Source organism: Anthonomus grandis, chromosome 11 (assembly GCF_022605725.1).
Source record: "Anthonomus grandis grandis chromosome 11, icAntGran1.3, whole genome shotgun sequence".
Classification (NCBI taxonomy): Eukaryota; Metazoa; Arthropoda; class Insecta; order Coleoptera; family Curculionidae; genus Anthonomus; species Anthonomus grandis.
Genome location: NC_065556.1, coordinates 231,893 through 257,245, shown reverse-complemented (window position 1 = coordinate 257,245; position 25,353 = coordinate 231,893). Strand labels below are relative to the sequence as shown.

General features: G+C 33.8%; 2 protein-coding genes across 2 annotated transcripts; both read right to left on the bottom strand.

Annotated features, from left to right (window-relative positions):
• Positions 1-4,769: 4,769 nt before the first annotated feature.
• On the bottom strand, positions 4,770-23,920 carry LOC126742184 (HMG box-containing protein 4). The gene is made up of 5 exons (XM_050448762.1): positions 23,745-23,920; positions 13,496-13,677; positions 13,195-13,435; positions 12,885-13,141; positions 4,770-5,024 (listed from the first exon to the last, which is right to left on the bottom strand). The coding sequence occupies exons 1-5, from the start codon at positions 23,776-23,778 to the stop codon at positions 4,851-4,853; spliced, it is 888 nt and encodes a 295-aa protein (XP_050304719.1). The 5' UTR covers positions 23,779-23,920; the 3' UTR covers positions 4,770-4,850.
• LOC126742183 (U3 small nucleolar ribonucleoprotein protein IMP4) lies at positions 22,246-23,588 on the bottom strand. The gene has a single exon (XM_050448761.1). It carries the CDS (start codon positions 23,402-23,404, stop codon positions 22,463-22,465), a length of 942 nt encoding a protein of 313 aa, XP_050304718.1. The 5' UTR covers positions 23,405-23,588; the 3' UTR covers positions 22,246-22,462.
• Positions 23,921-25,353: the final 1,433 nt, after the last annotated feature.

Here is a 25,353-nt window from a genome sequence, read left to right as displayed (position 1 = left end):
TGAAACATTTGCACCCATGTTTTTTCCAAATACTGGTAATAGCTTTATCTCTCAGTTCCGCTCCTCTACTTGTACATCTTATCTTTCAGTCATTCTTGCTCCTGGACCCTTCGATAGAAGGTTCTGACACTTTACTCCAGCAACAACCGAAGGACTAAAAAAAAGAATGTATTCAAAAGCTAATTTTCGAAACTTTGCCAGCATTTGCAATGTTACTATAACTTGTTAAACAGATTTTGCAGAAGTGTGGGTAAAGATTGGTTCACTCGAAGTTTAAAAGTGTCTTCTCTTAATATGCGATGTTTGCACAGGCTTAGAACATACTTTATTTCCTTCTTGACTTTTATGGCATATTATAAGAACTATAGATGTGTGTACAGAAGAACCATCAAGTTTGTCCAGAGAAGATATTTTAATTGAACATTTGAGTGGCGCTAAAAATAAACAGCGTGAAAACTGGCGTGTTGTAGGGGATTTAACGGGTAGAAATGGATCTTGTTCATATACAAACTTAAAGGCGGATTCATTTAATAATTTTTACCTGCTGCTAATGTGAGAAACTCTATGTTATCATCTTCAGGCACTGTTGACGCGTTAAATTTTATGGCTAACCCAACCTCGAAATCTTTTTTTCTGTTTCCCACTGATATAACGGAAAAAATAAGTACAATGCAATGGATTCAAAACAAAAGTTCTTATGGATGGTATTTTCATTAAAATTGAAGCACTTTCTGATACTGCTTTGACTGGTTTTTCAGAAACCGTAAATCGAAGTTTGTTTCCTAGTAGTCTTAAATTGGCCAAGGTTGTACCTCTTTTTAAGAAAAATTATACTAAATCTCCCTCCAACTATCAACCAATTTTTCTCTTATTAACAATTTTAAAAATTGGCGTTCAAAACCATCCAAGTACAAACGATGCTATTTTTTTATTTTTAAGGCAGCTTTATCGAAGCCTCAATGAGCGTAGTGTAGCGGCAGCCGTACTTTGTGATTTCACTAAGGTATTCAATTGTGTTGATCACGGAATTCTGTTGCGCAAGCTGGAGTTTTATGGTTTTCGTAGTGTTTCCTTGAGATGGCTTACATCCTATCTCTCTGATAGATCACAGGCAGTTGTGTTACAAAATAGCACTTCTAAAGTTCAACCTATCACTGTAGGTGTGCCTCAAGCCCAAACAGCATCGTACGTCCTGAGTACGTAATTTTTATGTCCATACGTCCATTGTTAACAATTGCTATAAAAATAGCGTATTTAGTACGTACTTTTGGATATGTAGTTCAACGTCATACGTAAACGTCAACGTATAAAAAGTCAACAAATTCGGTATAAGTTAGACAACTGTCTAATTTATACCGAACTATAAATTTGGGGTCAGATAGACCAAGATCAAATTATTAGTATGAGGGATCGTTGTCAAGTCGTTATTAACGCCAGAGGGGGAAATATCGGTTATTGATTTTTTTGTATGTTACACATTTATATAATATATAAATTTAATAATAGAATAAATTTTGTAATAGAATTATTTGATTTATTTTTTGGTGTAAAATTTTGAAACAAATTGTGAATTTTGATTTTAATTATTTATGAATTAAACTAGAAAGACAAAAAATGATCTGGAAGAAAAAAAAACATTTAAAAAAATCAATTTCTAAGATTATGCGTTGATTTTGGTCCGCAGTGTAGATGAGTACCCAAGTAACAATTTAGGTTCTAAAAAGGTTATAAATAACTCCTAGAACCTGTTTAAGAAAAATTATTGATTATGCCATTAAGCACAAACAACGTTATTTATTAGCCCGCATAACCTCCTGTAGTAAAAAAAGGCCCAGCCCTAAAGAGGTTGTCGTTGCCAATTTGAAACCAGATCGCATATCACAGAACCTATATAGCTAATAGAAATAACCTTTATCGAACCCGAAGATGCCTAAAAGTAACCTGTGTAGAACCTGAAAGCTTTTACGCCTACCTGTTTACAACCGTTTAGCAAAGTCCTTTTAGACTTTTAGGTGGTTATATAGTTTGGCTTGTTGGCCGGCTTTTGGCATTTCAGATACATATTGAAGTATTAAAATTTTGCCATTTAGTTTTAAATATGATACAGCCAGGGTAAAAATAAGCCAACGCCAAAATAAAAAGCAATGGCGACATTTTCAGTAAGTATGACTTTATTTTTGAAAAAAATATATTATACTGGAATAGATGACCGATTTTCATTGCGCACACCAGTTTCTTGAAAAAGTTGGGTGTAATTTAACTGTAAAACACGCGCGCCTTTGATATCTTACAAATTAAACATTATTCAGTGCCAATAAAAAAATAAAAAATTAATATATTTTTATTTCTGAGATGCTTTAGTGATAATATGTACTTAAATGCTCCAGTGTCTTTATATATTATCTAAATTGTTTACATATTACATTATTTTTGCCTGTATTTGAATAGCTTATAAAAATGGAAGAATTACATTTTTTCTTCAAAATGGACGCCTAGCAGGATATGCTTTTAAGCTGATATAATAACTTAAGTAAGTATCAAAAGCTATGTCGTAGGACAAAAGGCTTAAAAAAATGCCAGGGGGTTTTAAAAAAAGCTAAAACAGTGCTAACTAGCATCTTCCAGGACTTATAGGCCACTTTTAATAACCAATTAGCTGGCAAAGTCTGGGCCAATTTCAATAAATGGGTTTTAGGCATTTAGTAGGACCTATTGGCATTATTTATTACTACGCGGGATTTCTTGAGTCTTCTTTATTGCAATTCAGTTTGCATTTGGTTTTGGTGGTTCCAGTTACTGTGAAAATAAAAGTGTGTTTTTTATCGTTCAAATTGCATACAGGGCTGTATTTAGGTACATAAAAAGGTAAGTTCATTTTAGTTCATATAATAAAGATAGGCAAAGCGATTTTGATAAAGATAAATACAGATTGTTGCAAGTTTAGAGGTTATGAGTACCAAATCATTTTTCTTTTCAACACACCCATGCAATATTTCAAATCAAAGGATATTAGCACCACAAAAAAATTGAAGACATATAATGATTGTAAGATTGTATGTATTTCCAATAAATTAATACGATGTGAATCCCCGAAAATCAACACCTTGTTGCTAAAGGACCGTTTATACTTAATAATATTAACGCTAACGCTATGGGATCGTTTAAATTTTTGAGTAACGTTCGGATTCATGCTTATTCGTGCTGTTGAGGATAAACGTCACGAATAAGTCGTAAACGTTCACAACACTAGTCATAACAAATTACAATTTTTAGTTAATTTTACTCTTTTTTAATAGGTTTTGACTTTTTAAAGTTAAAAAAAAAGCTTCAACAATAAAGGTAATTTATGTTTAGATTTATATTCTTTATAAATTTTGAATCTTTTTATTAGTAAATTTAATAAATACAAAAATATAATACATATAAAAAGCAGATTTTTAAATATTTAAAACTTAAAAATTGTATAGTATTGGACTTCATATTTTTGTTTTTCTGTTAAGCCACTGGTACTGGCATCGTGAATATCTGATTCTAGAGGATCAGGTTCAATGCCAAGACCGCCATCAGTTAAATTACGAGAATTATCTTTTTCCAGTGTATCTATTGCAAACTAAATTTTTTTTACGTTATAATCCAAAATTGTCAATATTTTATTTGTCATATTTACCTGACCAGTTGTAATTCGTTGGAAATTTCCCTTCACTTTTCTTTTAAAATTACCACTTCTTACAATTTTGTGCCAAGACATCCCTGTATTCTAAGAATAAATGACGTAGGATTTAATAGTCACGACCGTCCGCAAACTGTGTTTTATTGTGACTAGTTGGTTAAACCTTATCCCAGAAAGTTATCTTATTATCCATATGACTTTTAGCAAGTCCTTTAGGTGTTAAAAAATGCTATATTTTCCGAAATAGGCCGTATAAAGTGCCAAATAGTTAGGCAATTGATTCAAGACCATATGGTTCTGAATAGGTAATTTTAATGCTAAAATCGTTCTATATTGGAATTTTGATTGCCAAATTAATGCTGAAATATAACCTCTCCAAAACCTTATTATCTCAAAACCATCAAGCCCTCGTTTATGGCCATAACAACGTTATTGTTGACACTTGACTAGAACTAATTAGATTTTTAATTTACCTAAGGTTCCTAGTTCCTATTAGCACAAAATTTAATCTAAATAGTTCCATCAAGCAAGCCAATGACTATTGCAGAACCTTGGTGCGGCTAAAAGGCAACTTTAAAAACCAACTGCTTGAGAAAATGTTACTTGGGTAGTGGGTGTATCTGACTCGAATTTTAAGAAGCATAGCTAAATACAGTCCTTAGCTGGAGATTTGAAGAGGGAAATTGACTGATTCTTGATTTCACCCATTTTAGGACAGAAAAGTAGTTTTCCAATATAACGGTTTTCTGGCTCACTGGAAACAGAGACGGCCCTAAAGATCTCCAGACCTAAAGTCAATTGACACTAGGGTCAGGAATGAAACTGTACCAATTTGAAATAACAATTATTGTTAAAATACGAAATAAATATCACAAACATATTAATAGTGGAAAAACGCTATTTGACTTCTTGATATTTCATAAATAAGTTCAATGCTTAAATTTCACTTACGACTCAGTATTATTAATATTATTGGTTAAGACAGTATTCGCTATTACCATGTGCTACTATAGATGAAATGAAAATGATTCCAAATTGAGTAGAAATAGATTATTTAATTTATACACAACATGCCTACAAAAAAATGTACTAAAATAAATAATTTAAAATAAATGAATTTTATTATCTCGATTTAAAATAAAATAATACTTATTACATTACTCCCCCTTTCAGCATAAATCTAAAGACCCGGCATGATAAACGCCACATTATCCAGAGTATTTGTGAGTTGTTCCGGTGTACAGCAGTTTTCTTGTAACTCTGGAATTTGCTGCGTTAAACACATTAAAGGTCCCAAGGCACAAAGCAACGAATCCAACAAAACTGAAAGACTTCCTGACACTGCTATTTGGCCCTAAAAAATATCACAGTTATAGTTTAAGACTAATAAGAAAAATTAATAATAGGGTATTTGTTATTCAGCATTTTAAATATGGTTTCATTATGTTTTTCTCGATTTTTTCTTTTAACTGAAGTTTGTATTTTCCCTTTTTTCATAGTTATTAATATTGTTATAATTCATTAACGTAAAACTCAAATTCGTTGATTGATCAACAGGCAACATCGCAATCCTATTTTTACCTGAATTTTTAAACAGTGTGAATCTGTGACTTGAAATAAATAATTCATATACTATTTTTTTCTCAAAAGAATCCTCGGACCCATCCATTAGTATTTTTAGTTGCGTTCTTTTTTGTTAAAAACAAAGTTATACAAAGTGTCCCTAAAATAAGATATGACGACATTGATGATTTTTTAAAATACCAACTCTAATTATAATTTAAAAAAAATAAAAATATTTAATATAAATTATTAAATATGTTTTACCCAAAAAGTTTTTTAACAAATCTTTAAAATGTAGAACATTTAATACTTAATATTATTTTAAACGTACTTAAGAACAGGTTAAACATTTTTAAAGATTAATGTAGAAATTAATATACACTGTGTCAGTGGCGGGTGGTCTATGTGTGCTGCAGTGCTGCAGAGCTCCAAAGAAAATTAAATAATCTATTAAAAATATGATCTATAAACCAAAACCAAAAAAAAAAAGAAAAAATCTCCGTTTCGCATATTTTTTACACCTATTTTATCAATTAAACAAAACGCAAACCCTCTCGCGTCATCACAGCCGAAGCGCCAGCACCTCCAGTGCATCAGTGAGTCAACAGCAGCCGAGTAAAGTAAAGTACCGTCGTTCCGGTCGACGATTCGAAATAATCATCTGGTCCACACGATCGTGCTCTACGCGCTCCTTCGCACACCCGCGCTGTTCCCTGCCACCCCCGTGTCTATCTGAATGGTACGCTGAAATAACCCGATAATTCGCTGCATTTATTCCAGCTCTAGCAACACCTACTCAAAGACAAGGCCTTAGTGCTTGGCGCCTGACGTCTTCGATGTGGGCCACCGATTTTTAAAAACCAAGGGATTTCATATGCTTATATCTCAATATTTGGCTTATTTTCATAAATGCTAGGAATAGAATAGAGTTCAGGAAACATTCAAAGGTATGTTTTAGTTCTGGTTGAATGTCAGATTAAATATTATGGTGTAATATTAAATGCAGACTCCCAACTCCCCTACATCAGCGCCAAAATTCAACATATGTATTTAGATATTTATAATAATTTTTTTATACCATCAAGTAGTAAAAAATTTTATTATATACACATAAATACATATATTGAGTTTAGAAGCTTTAAAAGCTTATCATACTCCAGTTCATGTAATTTTTTAATTGCAGAAAAAGAAACACATTTTTTCTTCGAAGTGTCAAAATCAGGAAAATAAAATTTTTGGTCTGGTTTATAGTTAAGCCAATTATTAAATACACATTTAAGTAAGTGAACTGTGTCAAATAGGTAAAATAGTGGTCTCTGATTATCTATGGGATGAGGATAAACAATGCTAAGTTGGTCTGCAGTTGAAAAATGACTCATGGCTTTCCCGTTAATGGCATTATTGTCACTTGTAACACAAAAAACTATGTACCCAATCTCCTCTAAATTTTCAATAATTGTCTTAATAAAATTATGAGGTATGTCTGATGTCATTTTGGATATGGGAGCTATGTGAACTACTTCCTTAAAGCTGGAACACACATTTGTAATCATAAAAGTAAATGCCGAGGAAGCTAGAGACTTATTATTGACTGATGTTCCAGTGATATTACCGCCTTTATAGTCCATGTAAGGGCCAATATGAATTTCATCAAAAAGTAGTGTCACAAATCTCTCATCAGCCTTTAGTAAACTAAACACATTTCAGGCATAAGTTAAAAACATTTTTTTTATCTATGTGGGGATCGGTCATGTGTTTGTTACAAATACCCATTATAGTTTAAGGATGTGGTAAAATTAAAGATCCATAATCTCTTAAATACTTGTATGCATGAGGACTAATAGTATAGATTATAGAAGTCAAAATTATTGTACTACTTAAAAAACTGTACCTTTCCTTTTCAGTTGTAAGCAAAGCTAATTGTTCACAAATAAAATCTAAAGTATGCACTATTTTGTTGCCTTCAATGTTTTAAAAACTTTTTAGTATGTTTGACACAAAATTGAACACATGTTTCATTTTATTTATGTCATTTAATGGTTTGACATGATCGAGAATAGTATTGCCAAGGGTATTGGTAGCAGTCTCGGTAGCAGTATTTGGATTTAAGTCACAGTCGGGCTTGTCATTATTGGTTACATTATAACATTTTCCTCCAAAGGCAGGGTAATAATAGTAAGGTCTATTGCTTCATAAGTATTGCATATAAATCATCTAAACTATGGGAAGTATATGGAGTTTTAAATGTTGATGTTAAAACACAAACTGGCTCACTATATAAAAAAGTTTCAACATTTAAATTAAAATTAAAAACAATTGCCCAATTAATGCATGGACCAGGTGTGTATTCAATTTTAAAAATTGTTAGCTCTTTGCTGTCTTGAGACTCACTGTGAGCAGTAAACCAATCTTTCGGTAGTTTAAAAGCAGAAAATTTTTTAATAAACTCTTCAAAACTGTTAAAATTATTTTGTTTCTCATGCTCGCCAAAGTCAATTTTGCTTAATTCAAGGACTTTTGCATTTGTACTTTTGCTTTGAGTACTCTTTATTATACTACCTTCAGGAAAATAAGCTTCACATGCTTTGGTGTTGTTTGTGGGCTCAAAGTCATCTCTGTGTATGGCTTTTACCCATTTTCGCCTTAGATTTATATCCTTAGGAAAACCGAAGACATGCACTTTAGGTCCGTTTTTATAGTTTCCGTTACAACCCGGAACACAACACTTTTGAGGCATATTTACACTCTGGTATTAACTACAAGCCGAACTCGGAGAAAAACATTAAATTAAACACGAACTAAAGTATTAAAGTCTGATATAAACAAATAAAACCGCGGCGCCACCCGGCCGGCGCGCCGGAGCACCGGTTTTTCCGAGGATTTTTTTAGTCCGAAAATATGATTTAAAAGTACGCGAAGAGTTTACTTAAATATAACATACACGTTTCGCGGAAATAAACAGTTCCGACTTTAGAAAAAACACAAAAATGAGCTAATGTTTACTGCGGATCTCGCAGAAATACCGGCAACCACAGAACATAAATATAAACAACCTAACCTCTCCTTTCATCAGGTGGCACAACTAGTAGATGCGCCGTTGTCAGATTTATATAGAAAGAACTTCTATTGGCAAGTAACAAGGTATTAGATAAATTATAAAATTTGAAAAAATTGAAGTTTAAATTATAAAAAGAGATATAAGGATGCACTCTTTTTTTAACTAAATTGTAAAGTAAGAGCAGTTAAAGATATAATCTGTAAAGTCTGGCAGCGTTGCAGGCAGCCTTCCGTGGACGAACAACGGCAGTGTCAACAGCTGAATTCACCTGAAAATCAACCCGAAGTGCATGGCCCAAACGCGTGACGTCACGAGCAAAATTTTATGGAGCGCTTTGTCCTTTTGTAGAGGTGTTATTGGCTCTAGGCGGAAAATGCAATTTGAGACTTGAGCTCGGGATTTTTTTTCGCGGCTTGGCAGTTTTTGGGTAGTTTCGGCGCGGCGCGGCGAGTTGAACTTAAAAACAATACGGTGTGTGTGATTTTGTTCGTGTACGGATTTTGTTTTGTTGAATTGACAATAATAATATAATAATTATTTATTATCTATGGAAGTGGTGTTTAATTTAATTAATGTGAAGAGATTTTCTCAACATTCTTATGAAGAAAAACTTGAGTTAAAAGCAAAAGGTAGACCATTGCCAGACATTATTATTGAAAAAGCTGGTGTAAGTAGAGGAAAAAGTTATACGCGTAAATTTAATAAAGACATTTATTTAAAAAATGAATGGATTTGTGGCTGTAACAAAAAGAATTCTTTATACTATTTTCCCTGTCTACTTTTTGGTGGCGATAAAGCTTGGACGGAAATAGGGATCACCGATCTAGAAAATTTGAGTTTGAAAATAAAAAAGCATGAAAACTCTAAAAGCCATCTTCATAATTGGAAATGGCGGATTGTATGGAATTGGCGTTATTAGGATCAACTAATATAATAACACAATTAGATTCTGCGTATTGGTTAAATATACAAAAACATAATGCAAATGTCTCAAAAAATAGATACATTTTATCAAAAATTATAAATTGTATTAAATTTTGTGGAGCATTTGACCTGACTCTTCGGGGACATTACGAAAGTGATATTTCTGAGAATCCGGGGATATTTCGTGGGTTGATCAACTTTTCTGCTGAATTAGACGCAACTCTAAGTGATCATCTAAAGAAATCTTCCGTATTTAATGGCACCTCCAAAGAAATACAGAATGATTTATTACAGTGTACGCTTGAAGTCTGTCATGAACAAATAATTGAAGAAATTAATCATTCGCCATTTCTGGCAATCATGGCGGATGAAACAACGGACGTTGCTGCAAAGTCTCAAATGGTTGTTATTTTTAGATATTTTTGCGATGGTGAACCAATTGAACGATTTTGGAACTACTTAATTCCTGAAAAATGTGATGCAGAAACACTTAGTAAACCGATTCTAACTGTTATTGAGCCTTTAATTCCAAATTCACCCAACAAACTGATTGCCCAAAGCTACGATGGAGCAGCAGTGATGAGTGGCCACACTGCAGGCGTTCAAGCATTAATAAAAAAAAAGTATCCTTTTGCTCACTTTGTACACTGTACACTGTACTTTGTACACTTCTGCAAATAGGCAAGTACGTATATTTTTTGGAAATTTACAAGACATTTCGGGATTTTTTAATAATTCACCACAACGAGTAGAAGTATTGAATAAAATTGTGAACAAAAGAATCCCTCATGGCTCTAACACCCGATGGAATTTTAATATACGAACCATTAATAGGTTTGTTCTCACAGCAGTAAGAAACAAGTTTTCGACAAATAAACATGCGCAATAGAGTAAAATGCGTTCGCACAGAAACTTCTGATCGGTTTCAAACCAAAAGTTTGATGTTCTTACACAAATTTCTGATTGTCATCTGATAGTCAGACTTGTTTTCGGATTTATTTCAAGCAAAGTGTCAGAGAATTCGTGCAGCCAGTCAACGCTGATCTTCGGAATAAAACATAACCTCTAAATTGTTGTTTGTATTTTATCCTTTTGTATATAGCCCTTGCTATTTGTTTTGAAAAATTGTAGGATTAGTCTAAAAATAAACATTAAGGAAATGAGTGATTTTGAATCGTCGAAAGAATCTTATCAAAATTTTGTTGATTCCGACACAGACTTTTAAGAAAGATTTACTTCTACGAGAACTATTTTGATTTACTGCGTCCCTATAACTATTACTATTATAGAATTTGTCGACCATTTTAGAGTAAGCCCGTAAGTAGCAAATAATCACACAATCTTAAACTCTATTAATAATATACAGCTATTTTAAGGTTGTAGTGGGTTTTGTGTGTATTTTTTTTTGTTTACGTTTTATTTATTTTTCCATTTCCCATTGGCATAAAAAAGTGAGGTTATTTTTCTTCTCCACTCAACCCGTATTTGATGTTCGCACAGACGGTTTCAAATCGATCAGAAGTTGTAATATTTTACACATGCGCATCAAGAATGGTTTGGAAACAGTTTCAAACTTGTAAGAAATTTGCAGTGAGAACAAACCTAATGTTGTGTATGAAAATAGAGCCTCTCTCATTGATTGTATGCATGAAATAGAGGATCAATTTTCCAATAACACAGTTTTTAGTGCAGCCGCTTCTATTCGGCGTGCATTGAATGATCCTATTTTCAATTTTTGGCTGACTTTTTTCCATCATGTAATGCCCCACGTAGATATCCTAGTCAATCAATTACAACAAAGAAAAATCGAACCTACTCTAGTAAGAAACGCTGTTGAAAATTTTGAACGCATTATCATTCAAGTTCGAAATAATATTGATAACATTATTAGTGAGGCAACAAATATAATTAGCGATGAGCCACTAGAAAACAAACGAAAACGCCCAAATAACAGCCAATTTGATCACCGGATTTCTGCTTTAGAAGTTTGTGATATTATTATAAATTGCGCAAAAGATAGATTTCAATTTAAAGAACATCTTTATATAGTTGCATCACTCTTCTTTTCCGAATGCTTTGGAGAATATTGTGGCAAATTTCCTGAAGATAAGCTCACTTCCCGGATGTACCTTTTAACCCATGCTTGATAAAGAACGTTTACGAACTGAACTATCTGTTCTATATTCAAGAAATGATTGCAGGACATTAAATGGCGCACTAGCTGTTCTAAAATTTTTAGTAACCAACAATCTAGGAGATACGTTGAAGGAGACAAAAAAATTATTGGAAATTGTGGTAACTACTCCCATGACGACATCAGAGGCGAAGAGATGTTTTTCGGAGAGACATTAAAAAGAGTCAAAACATTTCTTAGAAATTCAATGACCGAAGATCGTTTAACAGCACTTTCCATGCTATCTATTGAAAAAAAGTTTATCTCTAAAATTAACAATTTTAATGAAAAAGTTATAACAAAGTTTGCCACCAGGAAAGAACGAAGAATAGACTTAATTGATAAAAAATAGGTAGTAGGTGAAATATAAGTAATATACGAGTATAAAAATAATTCAGTTTTTTTTGCTAATAATAATTGCAGAACACCCTAAAATTTTTACGAGCCGCCACTGCACTGTGTCCCACAATTGAAATTCATATTATAATGTTAGCGATTATTTTTTTAAAAATGGCTTTTATTTCTAAAGAGCATATCCACTTATATAAAACTGCAAAATTTCAATTTTTTATGATCTGTAATTTCCAAGATATGTATCTTATAATTTTTTTAAATATTTTAAACCACTTGGTTTCACTGAATAATACTGCAAAAGTGCAGCTAGCGGTTAAAGTCTCCTGCAATAGTAAATAAGCAATTCGGATGGGCCTCCAAGATCTCCAGTACTGTATCACAGAAAGCAGTGTATTGACCCACATCAGATTTGGGGGGCAGGTAAACTACACCAAAAACAATATTCTTAAGATTAAGCTATACAGAAACAAAAACTTGCTCCAACGATGAATAGTGTGTTTAATTAATCGCGATTTTAACTCCTTTCTCACAGCGAGTAAAACTCCCCCACCATCCTTCTTAGCACTTGTTAGGGCACTTCTATCACATCAAAATACTTCATAAGCCGTAAACTCCAATTCAGATGACAAAATGTCCGGAAACAACCATGTTTCAGCCAACGAAATTACATCATAACTGCATGTGGATATTGTTTGCTTCAAATGCTTCAGCTTAGACCTCATACCCCCAGCGTTAAAATAATACATTACCAAGGAATCACTTAATCGTTTTTTGGACCTCGTACAATTCTCTTAGAGATTGATGGAACCCCATTGGTAAACTTAACTATCACATTTTTTTTTTTGCTTTCTTTTCTCTTGTTGACAATGTTCCACGCCCTTACAGGCTTTTGTATTTTGAAAGGAATTTAATAAATATTATTATTATAAGAAATTTTATTGTATGGAAAAAACAAATATCTTATGTAAAACATTGTTTCATCCGATTAAAAACTCAGGAGCGAAAAAAACGGAATACCATAATGATTAAGTCTAAATTCCTCATTTCCTAGATAGAGAATGGAAGTGTATAGATGAAAAAAAGAAAACAGAAAACAACACTTGATGGTTAAAAAATAAGGTTTCAGTATTTGTAGAACGTACCTCGTGCTCTTTTAATCTCTCCCCAATGATAGTTAAACTCTCTCCCAGCAGTTTTAAATGTGCTGCAACGTCAATTGGTTTGATTCCGCTCACTTTAAAGTCTTTGGATCTCGGGCTTGGGGGGGAAACGTTCACGTGTTCGTAAGTGGTTACGCCAGTTTGGAAGCCCGACAGAGGACCCGTCAGACCCTTATTAGAGGTACTCTTCTTGGGACTTCTACTATTTTTTGAAGACAACTTTAAACTTGATGTAATGTCTGCAATTTAAACGTTTATTAATCATATAATTTCATATTTTTTTTATTATTACCTTTTATTTTTTCTGTTTTAACAATTTTTCCATCTTTAATAATCAGCTGTTTTTTTCTAGAGGAGTCAAGTCTCTTAAAGCCGCCTTCGGTTTCTTCGAAATCGCTTTCAGAATCAATTGATTCGTCCAGGCTGGATTCAGTGTGGTTAATGTGGTGATCGTATTCACTACCATACTCTGATTCACTTAAACTTTCATGGTTTATAAAATTATCGTACGGGGGAGGATCCTTATTAAAAATCTAAAACAATAAAAAAATCAATGAAAGCTGCAACAGGAGTAAGTAGTTTCTGTTACTTACATCTTCCACTTTTGGAGCTTTTTTTTGTGGAGAGCTTATCATTTCGAAAGTCTCACTCCGCTTAGCGGATGACGGTCTTTTCGTATAGTTTCGTTCTATTTCATCTGGAGACTCAAAGTCCATCAGTTTAGAGGACTTTTTTCTGACTCTGCCACTTCGAGAAACACCAGTAACTTCTAGATCTACAATATAAAAGGATTTTGGGACAAACTTAATAGTGTTATCTGGAAGGATTATTGAAAGTAAGACTCTTGAAAATAATTTTGCCTTCAAAAGGGAAACGAAGGTGCTCTCGAATACAGGGTGTCCCAGATAAAATGATATACATGGGGATTTCGTAAGTAGCTATATTTTCGGTTAAATGGAGAAAAAGTTGTGCTGTTCCAAGCCGACTGAGATGCGATATTAAGATCCACAATATCTACACGATATCTTTTTCAAAATATCGGGCTAAATCTAAAAATTAGGTTTTCGGTAAACCTGCAATATCGTCGTCATTTTTAATCCGATTTTAATAAAATTTGGTAGTTTTGGGATTTCTACTATGACCAATCGATTGACGTGAGTGGCAACATCACGCGAGTTTATTGTTTGTGCCGTATTTAAACGCAGTAATTTTTGTGATTTTTTCGTCATTTTAATTTGTGAAAAGTGTTGCATCTGTTTGTTTAAATGACACAGAGGCTCAAGTTTGATTTAAAAAAACAGTTTTTCTCATTATAATACAATGTTAAACTTATCAGCTGTGCATTTTGCAAACAAACCAGGTAGGCAGTGTTGCCACATAAATCTATTAGTCTTGTCGCGATATACAATCTTTGCACTGCAAATGTCATTCTACCATTAAAAGAAAATGTAATATTAAGTATCTAGGTGTATTCATGGATGAAAATTTAACTTGGAAATCACACATCGAATTTGTAACTGCTAAAATAAGGAAGTTGATTTATAAGTTTTATGAGCTACGTAACATCCTACCAATTAAAATTCTTAAAACTATATATTTATCTTTAATTGAATCAATTCTAAACTATGGTATTATTGTCTGGGGAAATGCTCGGAAAACTTTGTTAATTTTGTTATAAACAGGAAATATCTCATCAATTAAATACTAGAAATTCATCTCGGCAAAATGTTAATATACCTTTAGTAAATAGTTCAGCCATACAGAGACATATCTATTTTTTTGGTCCCAAACTGTACAATTTCCTGCCTCTTTCACTAAGAACAAACTATTGTCAAATTAATCATAGATTTAAAAAATGGCTTATTGATAGTGAGATAGCTATTAATAATTTTGGCTAGATTAACTTGTTAATTCCTTCTCACTAGATTTCCACTAAATTAGCTTAGTCTCCTTCCATAAATTAACATTATATAACCTCATTATTATTATTATTATTATTATTATTATTATTATTATTATTATTATTATTATTATTATTATTATTATTATTATTATTATTATTATTATTATTATTATTATTATTATTATTATTATTATTATTATTATTATTATTATTGTTTATTGTTCATTTACTTAAGTATTTCTTAAAAATGTAAGTATTAACTACTGCACACACAGATTTATAGTCCATTGTGCAGTTTAAAGTAAATTGTATAAAAAACAAATGTATTAAGTTTGAATAAATTGAAATTGTGATCTGTGAGTTCTAATATTGAACTTGTGTATACTGTGCTATAAGGCAGTGCTTTTAGTCATTTCCATAAGGGTTAAGGTTATACTGTCTTACCTGATCTACAATGGGTGAGGGTGGTTCAGATGACCGAATGGGTAAGGATATTCAGCTTATCTGTGAATTATATAAGAACAATTGCTATTTTAAGGAAGAGAATAATGTCTTGTTTAGTTTCAAATGCCAAAGGTGTAGAAAAGCTATTTGTAAATCTTGCAGTGGTCTTTCTTCAAGTGAGGTTAGATGTGTTTTATTGCAAAAACCTGTATTACTTGCCTGGTGCAAATGCTGTATATCTATTTTATGCAAAGATTAACACAACACCTACCAATATTGATGTGATATCAACTGATGACATTATGACGGGACTTAAAGAAATGATCCAAGGTCTTTTTGATGTTATGGAGTCCAAAATTAACACCAAGCTTGAATCAGTTACAAAAAATATTTATGATATTTTTGTTTCTCTGTTAGCTAGTCAATGTTATGTTGAATAAAATTGACAGCAATACTTTCAAGCTTGGTAACTCTGCTCCTTCAACCAGCACCAGTGATTTGAACTCAAAGTTCTTAAACATCAACATGTCAAGATTCCAACCAAATGGTTTAAAATCACCAGCCCCAGCTCACAACAATAAACCAAAGAGTCCCTATAATAACAACTCTAGAACTCAGGATAAAGAGACATTAGGGTCAAAAAAGGCTTTGGAGACAGCGGTCAGTCTCGCCATTACACAAACCAACTTGGGATCTTCTCTAACCAGTTCGGGGTCTTCTAAAATCAGTCCTGAGTTATCACAATCTAGCCCTGGAACATCATCTTTGGAGCCTAACAATAAAACTGCCTCCAAGCCAGCTGTTTCAAGAGGCACAGGGAAAAACCTACATTTATCTGGAGTACCAGTGACTCATAAGAAATGGTTATATGTTGGAAGGGTGTCCGGTACAATTGTCACATCTGATGGCTTCCAAGAAGTCTGTGAGGGTACCATTATTGACTTTGTCAAAAATCAGGCGAAGATAGATGACAACAAAGACGTAGTTGTATATCAGCTATCTTCTCGTAATGGCATATAATCATTTGAAGTTGGTGTAAGTGACAAATATTATGACATAATTTCTGATCAATCTTTTTGGCCAGATGGAATTGTATTTCGCCCATTTGAATATAAACCCAGAAATTCAAATGTAAATTTTAAAAGACCAAATGTACACATACAAGGCAATTGATAGCTCTTAATGAGGTGACAGTTTATTATCAGAATGTAAATGGCTTAAGAACAAAGTTGGTTGAAGTTTGCAAAAATGCTTCAACTTCAGTATATGGTGTGATGATGTTGAGTGAAACTTCATTGAACAGCAACTTCTTGGACAGTGAACTGGGTCTGCATAGCTTTACTATTTATAGACGGGACAGATGTCTTGAACGGACTGGTAAAACCAGGAATGGTGGAGTACTTATTGCTGTTCGCTCGAGTCTGAATTGCTGCCTATAGAGACGAATTTTTTGTTGCTTTTACACACCTCCCAATTCTAAACCCGAAGACTACCAACGTTTTTGTGAGACAACCGAGAGGGTGGCCGAAGACTATGGTGACAGCTCAATTTTGATTGCCGGTGATTTTAATCTACTAAAGTTGACTGGTGTAATAACTCTCTTGGAATGTTTAGTAGTGGTGTTGTGGGGCCTGCAGAATCTTTACTAGAAACAATGCCATACCTTAACATGTATCAGATCAATAATTTTTAGTAACAATAGTAATGATACCTTATCATGCTCAAATGATCTTTTAGTTAAATGTGATCGACATCATCCTGCATTGGTGATTTTTATAAAGTTAAACAATTTTGAATCTCTTGATTATTGTGAAGAAATACACGACTTCAAGAATGCAGATTATGCAGGTCTTAACAGCTACCTTCTTGAAAACATCTTGTCGAACTTGCATTGTCTTATTTATTTAATGTAACACGACGTTTCGTTTAAAGGCTTTGAGAAAACCAAGATAAAGATGATCAAGGAGGAGGAACACATCAGCTTCCTGCGAGAGACAAGAGACGCCAATGTCATTCCTACTGGTCTACGTCTCAAAACCGCTATACCAGGTAGAAGATCAGAACGTATTCTTGAACGTGCTAGTATGGAGCTGCTGCGATCTCAACTTAGCTACCACCGTTGGAAGAAAGCAAAAATAGAAATCGAATGCATTCAGCGATTCGAAGAAATCAAAGAAGTTACATTGGAGGAAGACCATCAACCAATCTTTGACAAAATAGACTTTACTTGCCAGAAACTAAGAGAAAAGCTAAGAGCAGGCCACCTTTCAAAACTCCAAAACCTTAAATCCAGACGAACCAACAGGACTCAACCAGCACCAACCTCTAACCTCCCCGCCACTATCATTAATGTGTCAAAAAGAACCCCTACCAATGCTGAACAAAAGGTGTTAAACAGAGGACTAAACTTCGCCATATCCTCAAAACCATCCTTTATAGACATAGTGTCTTCAGTAGAATCAATCCACCTACCACGTCCTGAGGCCGATGAATTTCGACACGAGGTAAGGGTTGCTCTAGACTCACTTAAAAAACAGAAACCTTCGCAGAACATCAGCAAAGAAGAGGAAACAGCTCTCAGGAACCTCAGAAGTGAAAAGAACATCAAAATTCTTCCTGCAGATAAGGGCAATGCAACTGTGATTATGGACCTGGAAACCTACGAAAACAAGGTTGAGGAAGTTTTGAACAAAGGCAAATACAGGCTACTATCTAAGGATCCGACGACAACCATAGAAGGTCATCAGGAATTTACAGAGCACTTAAAAAAGTACTCCTCAACATTGTCGGATGCGGTACGCTTTAGGCTGACACCACATTATAGCAAACCTCCACACCTATACGGACTACCCAAGATTCATAAGGAGCAAATGCCTCTGCGGCCCATCACGAGCTCTAGAAATTCGCCGACATCAGAACTCTCGAAATTCCTTTTGGAGATCATTAGACCGATCCAGGGAAATGCAGCGTCTTTCGTGCGAAACTCTGCCCACTTTGTAGACCTTCTTGGAGGGATCGAAGTCGAGACCAATGACAGATTGGTGAGTTTTGATGTCGAAAGTCTCTACACCAATGTACCCATAGGAGAGTCCGCGTCCAAATCAAATCAGAGACGAGGCCACCACGACAACCAGACTTCTACCCATACCTTACATTAGGGGTACATCGGAACAAATCCGACGCATTGCCAGCAAGTACAATATTAGAACTGCCTTTAGATCTAGCACCACTATCAGAAGCGTGGTATCAAAGACCAAACCAGATGGCATGTTGGATACCAAAAATTGCGTCTACCGGATCCCATGTGAGTGCGGTGACTCATACATAGGTGAAACGAAGCGCCCCCTAGAAATCAGAGCGAAGGAACATCGCAGCTGGACCCAAAGAGGAGAGGTTTCCAAATCCGGAATAGCAGAGCACGCGTGGCATAATGGACACAATATCCATTGGTCAGAAGCCAAGATTTTGCACAAGGAACAGCACTGGCGGAAGAGGAAGTTCGTAGAGGCAGCTTTCATTTCACAGAATCAGAGGATCTTCAGCCAGCCAAACGTCGATATACCCAACATCTGGAAGCCTCTACTCTCAGAACAGTGTAGGATCTAGAGAGAGGCGTGTCCTCCCCCCCCCCCCCCAACTCTTTTCACGGATGACTTTCCGTCCCCTCCCCACCCCTTCCACATCGCTGCACACATCTAGTATATAAGCCTATAGAATAGTAGTTTGCTGTCAGTTTACACTTAACGGAGATACTTACCAACCGAAACGTCGTGTTACATTAAATAAATAAGACAATGCAAGTTCGACAAGATGTTTTCACTGTACCATTGTCTACCACCTTCAAAAACAGCCTTCTTGATGCGGATTGCGATAGTTTATTCTCATCTGATATTAACGCTAATGTGGACTGTTTGTATAATGCATTGGGCAACGCTCTCACCTATTTTGTACATATCATAAAAATTAACAATAAATTCATGTTTCCAATATGGTTCAGCGCAGAATTGAAATCAAATGTCTTGCAAAAAAAATTGTCACATGCAAAGTATAAACAGTCTAAGGCCGTTGAAGACTATGAAATGTTCAGTAATCTTAGAGCAATCTGTAAAAATCAGGCCAATCAGTGCTACTCAAACTATATTGAGCAAACCCAATCTTCTATTTCCGGTGACTCTAAATATTTCTGGAAATATATAAGAGATAAGACACAAAATAACAGTATTCCATCTACTGTGAAATATTTAGATGCAATGGGTGAAAATGGCCATGAAATAGCATCTTTATTTGCACAATATTATTCTTCAGTTTATTCTCCTGATGAATTTGATGTTCAGGAATTTATGCAGCCTGATATTGCATGTTCTTTTAATATTAATGAAATGCATGTACAAATAACCTATAATAAACTAAACATGTTTCCAACATGTTTAGGTAAAGGTCCCCTGTCGAATTTTGAAAGAAAATAAAGATGAAAAAACTTCAATCTGTCTCTTCAAGTTGTCCCGCCGCCATTTTGCTCACATTAAATCTATAACATTTTATATATTTACTGTGATATTTATAATCCTTTTGATTAAAATAATATTCAATTTTGCAGCTTTATCAACAAACAAACACCTTTTATCTTCTATCAGAATGTTATATTGTTTTGAAATATTTGTTAATTTTAATAAAAACAATAACTTATTTGTACTTAAACTCAAAATATTAACACCACAGCTAGAAAAGTTAAATATGGTTTCTTATTATTTAAATTTTGTAGAATAGTATAGATAGTCAAATATTGGTCATAATAACTGCATATACAGTGTGTCCCACTTAAGGGTTAGCCATCCCTCTAAAATTTTTGTTTCTTGACCAAGTTTCAAAAACTTTTTTTTGTTGGATAGATGGTGAAAAATGGCAATTATGACATTTAGAGAAAGCAGGTCATGGCCTACTGTATTCAAGTTTGAAGTGCGAAAAATCGAGAAATAGTATTAGCGATATTTATTTTTGAAAAATGGTACTGGATTATTGTTCAGGACTACTTAAAACATAAGTGTACCAAATTTGGTTATGAAAGTATACAGACTGTTGAAATAAATTGGAGTCAAATTTTTAAAAGGCGCAATAACATTCTTAATCAAATACGAATATTTTTTAAATTTTTAGCTAATTGGCATGGATCTTGAGATGATGACAAAGGTTGGAAATATCCTTCAATAAACAACAATCGATCATATTATCATACTATTTTGGGCTTAATTTGTTTGTTTTTTTATGAGTTTGTTTGTTAAATTCCAAAGATATTATTGTGTCTGGTTAAAAATTATTTTGTGGGAATTTTGCCCAAGTATGCTATGAAAGAAAATGTTCCTGACAGTTTGTCAAAGTTTTCATGCATTTAGTTCATTTTGACTGCTTGTCGAACAATTATGGGTAATTATAATTTAAACGAAAGAGTTGAAGTAGTGCGGCTAGTTGGCGATGGAGTTAGAACATTTCGTGAAGCTGCGGCGGAATTTAACAGGAGACATCCTGGTTTCATCCACCATTCAACAATAGCCAGAATAAACTACGGGTTTGATCAGTCGGGTTCAGTGGGCGGAGTACGTCCTCATTTACATCGTAATCGAGCAAATAATAATAACCAAATAATTCTTGAATACTTTAATGCTAATCCGCAATCTAGCATTAGAGTTACTAAAAGGAGGTGTTTGAAGAAAAATAACAAGAAGCCTTTCAAGCCTATATTCCTTCACACTTTGGAACACGGGGATGAAGAACGCAGGATGGAATATTGTTTGTGGTTACAAGGCGAGTATTTGGCTAACCCTACATTTTTGAGAAATATTTTATACACCGATGAGGCAACATTTACTACAAACGGCATTGTGTCATCTCAAAATATTAGAATGTGGAGTAACGTAAATCTCCATTAGGTGATACAATGTAAAAGGCAGTATTCGCAGAAAATTAAAGTATGGTGCGGTATCTTGAACGAACGTATAATCGGCCGTTTTTCTTTATCCACAATGCAGTGGTAGTGCGGAATTGACTAAATCAGAATTATCCGAATCGATGGATAGGACGAAACAGCCCATTAATTCAGTGGCCAGCACGTTCCCCCGACCTTTCTCCCTTAGATTTTTTTCTTTGGGGAACCCTTAAAAACAAAGTGTACAAATCAAGACTGCAAACTCTACATGATCTTTGTGAGCACATTAGACAAGAGTATAATGAAATAAGCAGGGTACAGTTAAGAAGGGTGGTAGTAAACAACAGAAGACGCATAGAAAAATGTATAATTAATGGAGGACATATTGAAGGAACTAATATTTAGTTTTGTGGCATTAAATTTTTAAATTTGAGTGTTAGCAAAGATAAAATACTGGTAGTATTATTATCTTTGGTGTTAGGTAATTATTTTCAGTTTTTGCTGCTTAGCCTAGATTACAATATTAAGTAACTAGTGAAGTGTGAATTGCAACCTAACAATGAAATAAAACTAAAAAATTTATATATGAAGTTGTATTATTGTAAAGCCCAAAATAGTATGATAATATGATCGATTGTTGTTTATTAGAGGATATTTCCAACCATTGTGTTCTCAAGACGCATGCCAATAATAGCCAAAAATTTAAAAAATATTCATATTTGATTAAGAATGTTATTGCGCCTTTTAAAAACTTGACTCCAATTTATTTCAACACCCTGTATACTATCATAACCAAATTTGGTACACTTATATCTTAAGTGGTCTGAACAATAATTCAGTACCATTTTTCAAAAATAAATATCTCTAATACTACTTCTCGATTTTTCGCACTTCAAACTTGAATACAGTAGGCCATGACCTGCTTTCTCTAAATGTCGAACTTGGCTCATAAGTGCCATTTTTGACCATCTATCCAACAAAAAAAAGTTTTTGAAAATTGGTCAAGAAACAAAAATTTTAGAGGGGTGGCTAACCCTTAAGTGGGACACACTGTATGAAAATAAAATAAATCAATATATATTCCTTCACTTATATTCATAAAAATAAAGTAACAAATATAATATATATACAAAAATTAAACGTCTGCTGATTAAAAATTAAACATTAGTAGTAAGTGATTAATTAATATAATAAAATTAGGGGCAAACAAAATATATGTAATTAATTTAAAATCTTTTTGAAAAAAGTAAGTTATAGCTAAATTTTATAAAATGTTCACAAGAGTACAATATTCTAAACATTCATCACATCATCATCCTGCTTCCATCCATCATCATCACTCAAAAACCTCCTTTTAAACGAGGTATTCATATAGGGCCTTAAAGCCCACTCTGTGTCTGCAGAGTCTGCAATATCCAATGTTCCCAATTTGATTTGATACAACTTCAATTGAAAACGGGGTCCTACTTCTGATAGTTCAATCTCTCTATCAACAGTTCTATAAGTGTGCTGCCTGAAACTGATATAGTCATCATGGTTGGCAAAAGTTATAACCCTTTTTGAATCTTCTTTGGGAACTGGGAAAAGATATTTTAAAATGTTCATAGTTCTCTCTCCTAATTTTGATTTAAAATTGTGAAATATCAAGTGTGGGTACTGTTCAGACATTGTGCCTATGTCAGGAATGTCATGCCTCATAACAACATCAGACATGTTAAAATATGCTGTGGGGCCATAAGGCAGATGACATATAACTAAACCATCAGGAACTCCTCTATGTTCATGGACCACTATAAAGTCTGTGACATCATTGGACCTGCATGCTTGTATCAGCTGTTTCATCTCATAATTACCGCGATTAAGCCTTTGAGCATTTGGAAATATAAGCCTTAATTCTTTAACAAACATTTTGAGCCTTGCACTGGGATCTCTCGAAGTTGTGATTACAATTTTTGGATCTTCCACTCCGGCATAACGGTATTCATCATCTTGTGAGTTTGCTATGGTTCCACCACTTTCTCCACCCATCAGGGCGGCTTGTGAGGGTCCTGCATCTTCCCATTCTAGTTTTTTTGAGTAATGTATGGCTTTTTCTTGTAAGTCACCGTGAATGGCTGTATTGTGTTCTAGACTTTTTTTAATTTTTGATTTGTTATCTTGAATGGTTTTTTGTTTGTCTTCTACTGTTTTGCGGTACAAATACTCCCGCCGTAAACGGGCTTGTCTTCGAAGCATTTTGTTGAACGGGAAATTTAATTCTGTCTGGTATTCCGAAAAACACGTTGGTACACAGAAAACACATAAAAACAAACGATATAGGTTATGTTATGGCGGCATAAAGCGGTGATTTGCAAGTTGCCTACACTTCACTTCATTATCTGTTATTTTAGAGACAATTATATTTACTAAAATATAATATTGCTAAAATGCAATAATGATTATGCAATTAAAGAAACCCGTCTGTAGTTGGAATGTTCCACGGTAATTCTCCATTCATTAAACACATAATCATCCAAAATTAAACTAGTTTAGAGTAGTAAACAAACATTTGTTTACTAACAGATAATAAACTTACCCTCCATTTTAGGTTTTTTTACGGGAATATCCATTATGTTGGATGTGAAAAAACTTTGTTTTTAACACTTTTAATCTATTTAAATGTTATTTCATAAATAATAAATAGCTTAAAGTTCTAAAATTACTTTTTCTAAATAAATAATTCTTTTTTTATCATTTGGAGGGAGACACAATATTGACATTTGAACTTGACAATAAAGGCGCGTTCTCAAAGCTGCGTATTATCACCAGCAACAGCTCGCGTCACTTCGGTTACCAATGGTATCTTGGCATATTCTTAAGGCATATTTGGGATGCCTACTGTACGTTTAATCGAACAGTTTGCAGATCGATATTCTAAAATTTTTTCCACGTGTTCTGACACTTGTGGATAGATGGCATACTGGTAGGCGTGTTTTAGCAGTTTTATTTGTTTACTTGCTGCTGTTGAATACGAGTCGTGACTTGTGGTAAAGGTGAAAAAACAATTTCTAACCAGTTGTGTGTCTCATAATGGATAATCCAATCCACTTGCGGCCTGTCGGGTAAGTAAACTTTACGGTAATTATTTTATTATTGCATGATATTTTACAAATGAGTAGAAAACATGTTTTTATAAACATTTCTGCTACTATCGCATAATAAATTATGGTTTCGGATTCTGCGCAAGTCTCTAAGATCGTGTGTACGTTAAAACATACAGTAGGCATATAGCTGAAATTATCAATTTTTTTTATAAATAGTTAGAGATTAAATAATAGGTGTTTTTTAGTGGCCTAACCTTGAATGATCTTCTTGCTGAGTTAGAAGAAGATATCCACACGAACTCAACTAACGATATTGAGATAGTAATTCTTCCACCCACAAATGCGAATGATGATTTCACGGATGAAGATTCAGGTGATGAGCAGGAAGTGGCAATCAACAACTTGCCACCATCGCAATTACTAGCAGAAGCAGAATTTCACAATAAGGATCAAGAGAGTGAAAATATACAAAGCCAAGTAGATACAAGCCAAGAAGAAATGAAAAAACGCCAAGAAGATATGTGGGATGAGAGTGACAATTTGCCATTGTCATATTTTTTGAAATCAAAGTCCAATAAGAAAAAAACATATAAACGGGAAAATCTCGATATTGACAATAACCAAATAAATACTGCTTGGATACCAGAATTGACAGCTGCAAATGAAAGTTCCCCTTCTCAGCTTTTTGCCAAGTTTTTTGATGAAGATGTTATAAAGCTCTTGGTAGAATTTAGCAATATGTATGCTTTAGAAACGAAACAGAAAAGCTGATATAAATTGTGATGAAATGAAATCTTTTTTAGGAGTATTATTGGTAAACGGCTATTCCTCAGTCAGTAGAAGACGAATGTATTGGGAAAGTTCAGATGATTCGAGGAATATTTTGATATTTGAATACATTATGTCTAACATTCACTGCTGTAACAACGATACCCTAGATACGAGTGATCGTTTTGCAAAAATGAGACCCCTTTTCAACATAATAAATAAGAATTGTTTAGCAAATGCACCACATGTTGAGCAGCATAGCATAGACGAGGCTATGGTACCGTACTTTGGGAGGCATCCAGGAAAACAATTTATAAAAGGAAAACCGGTACG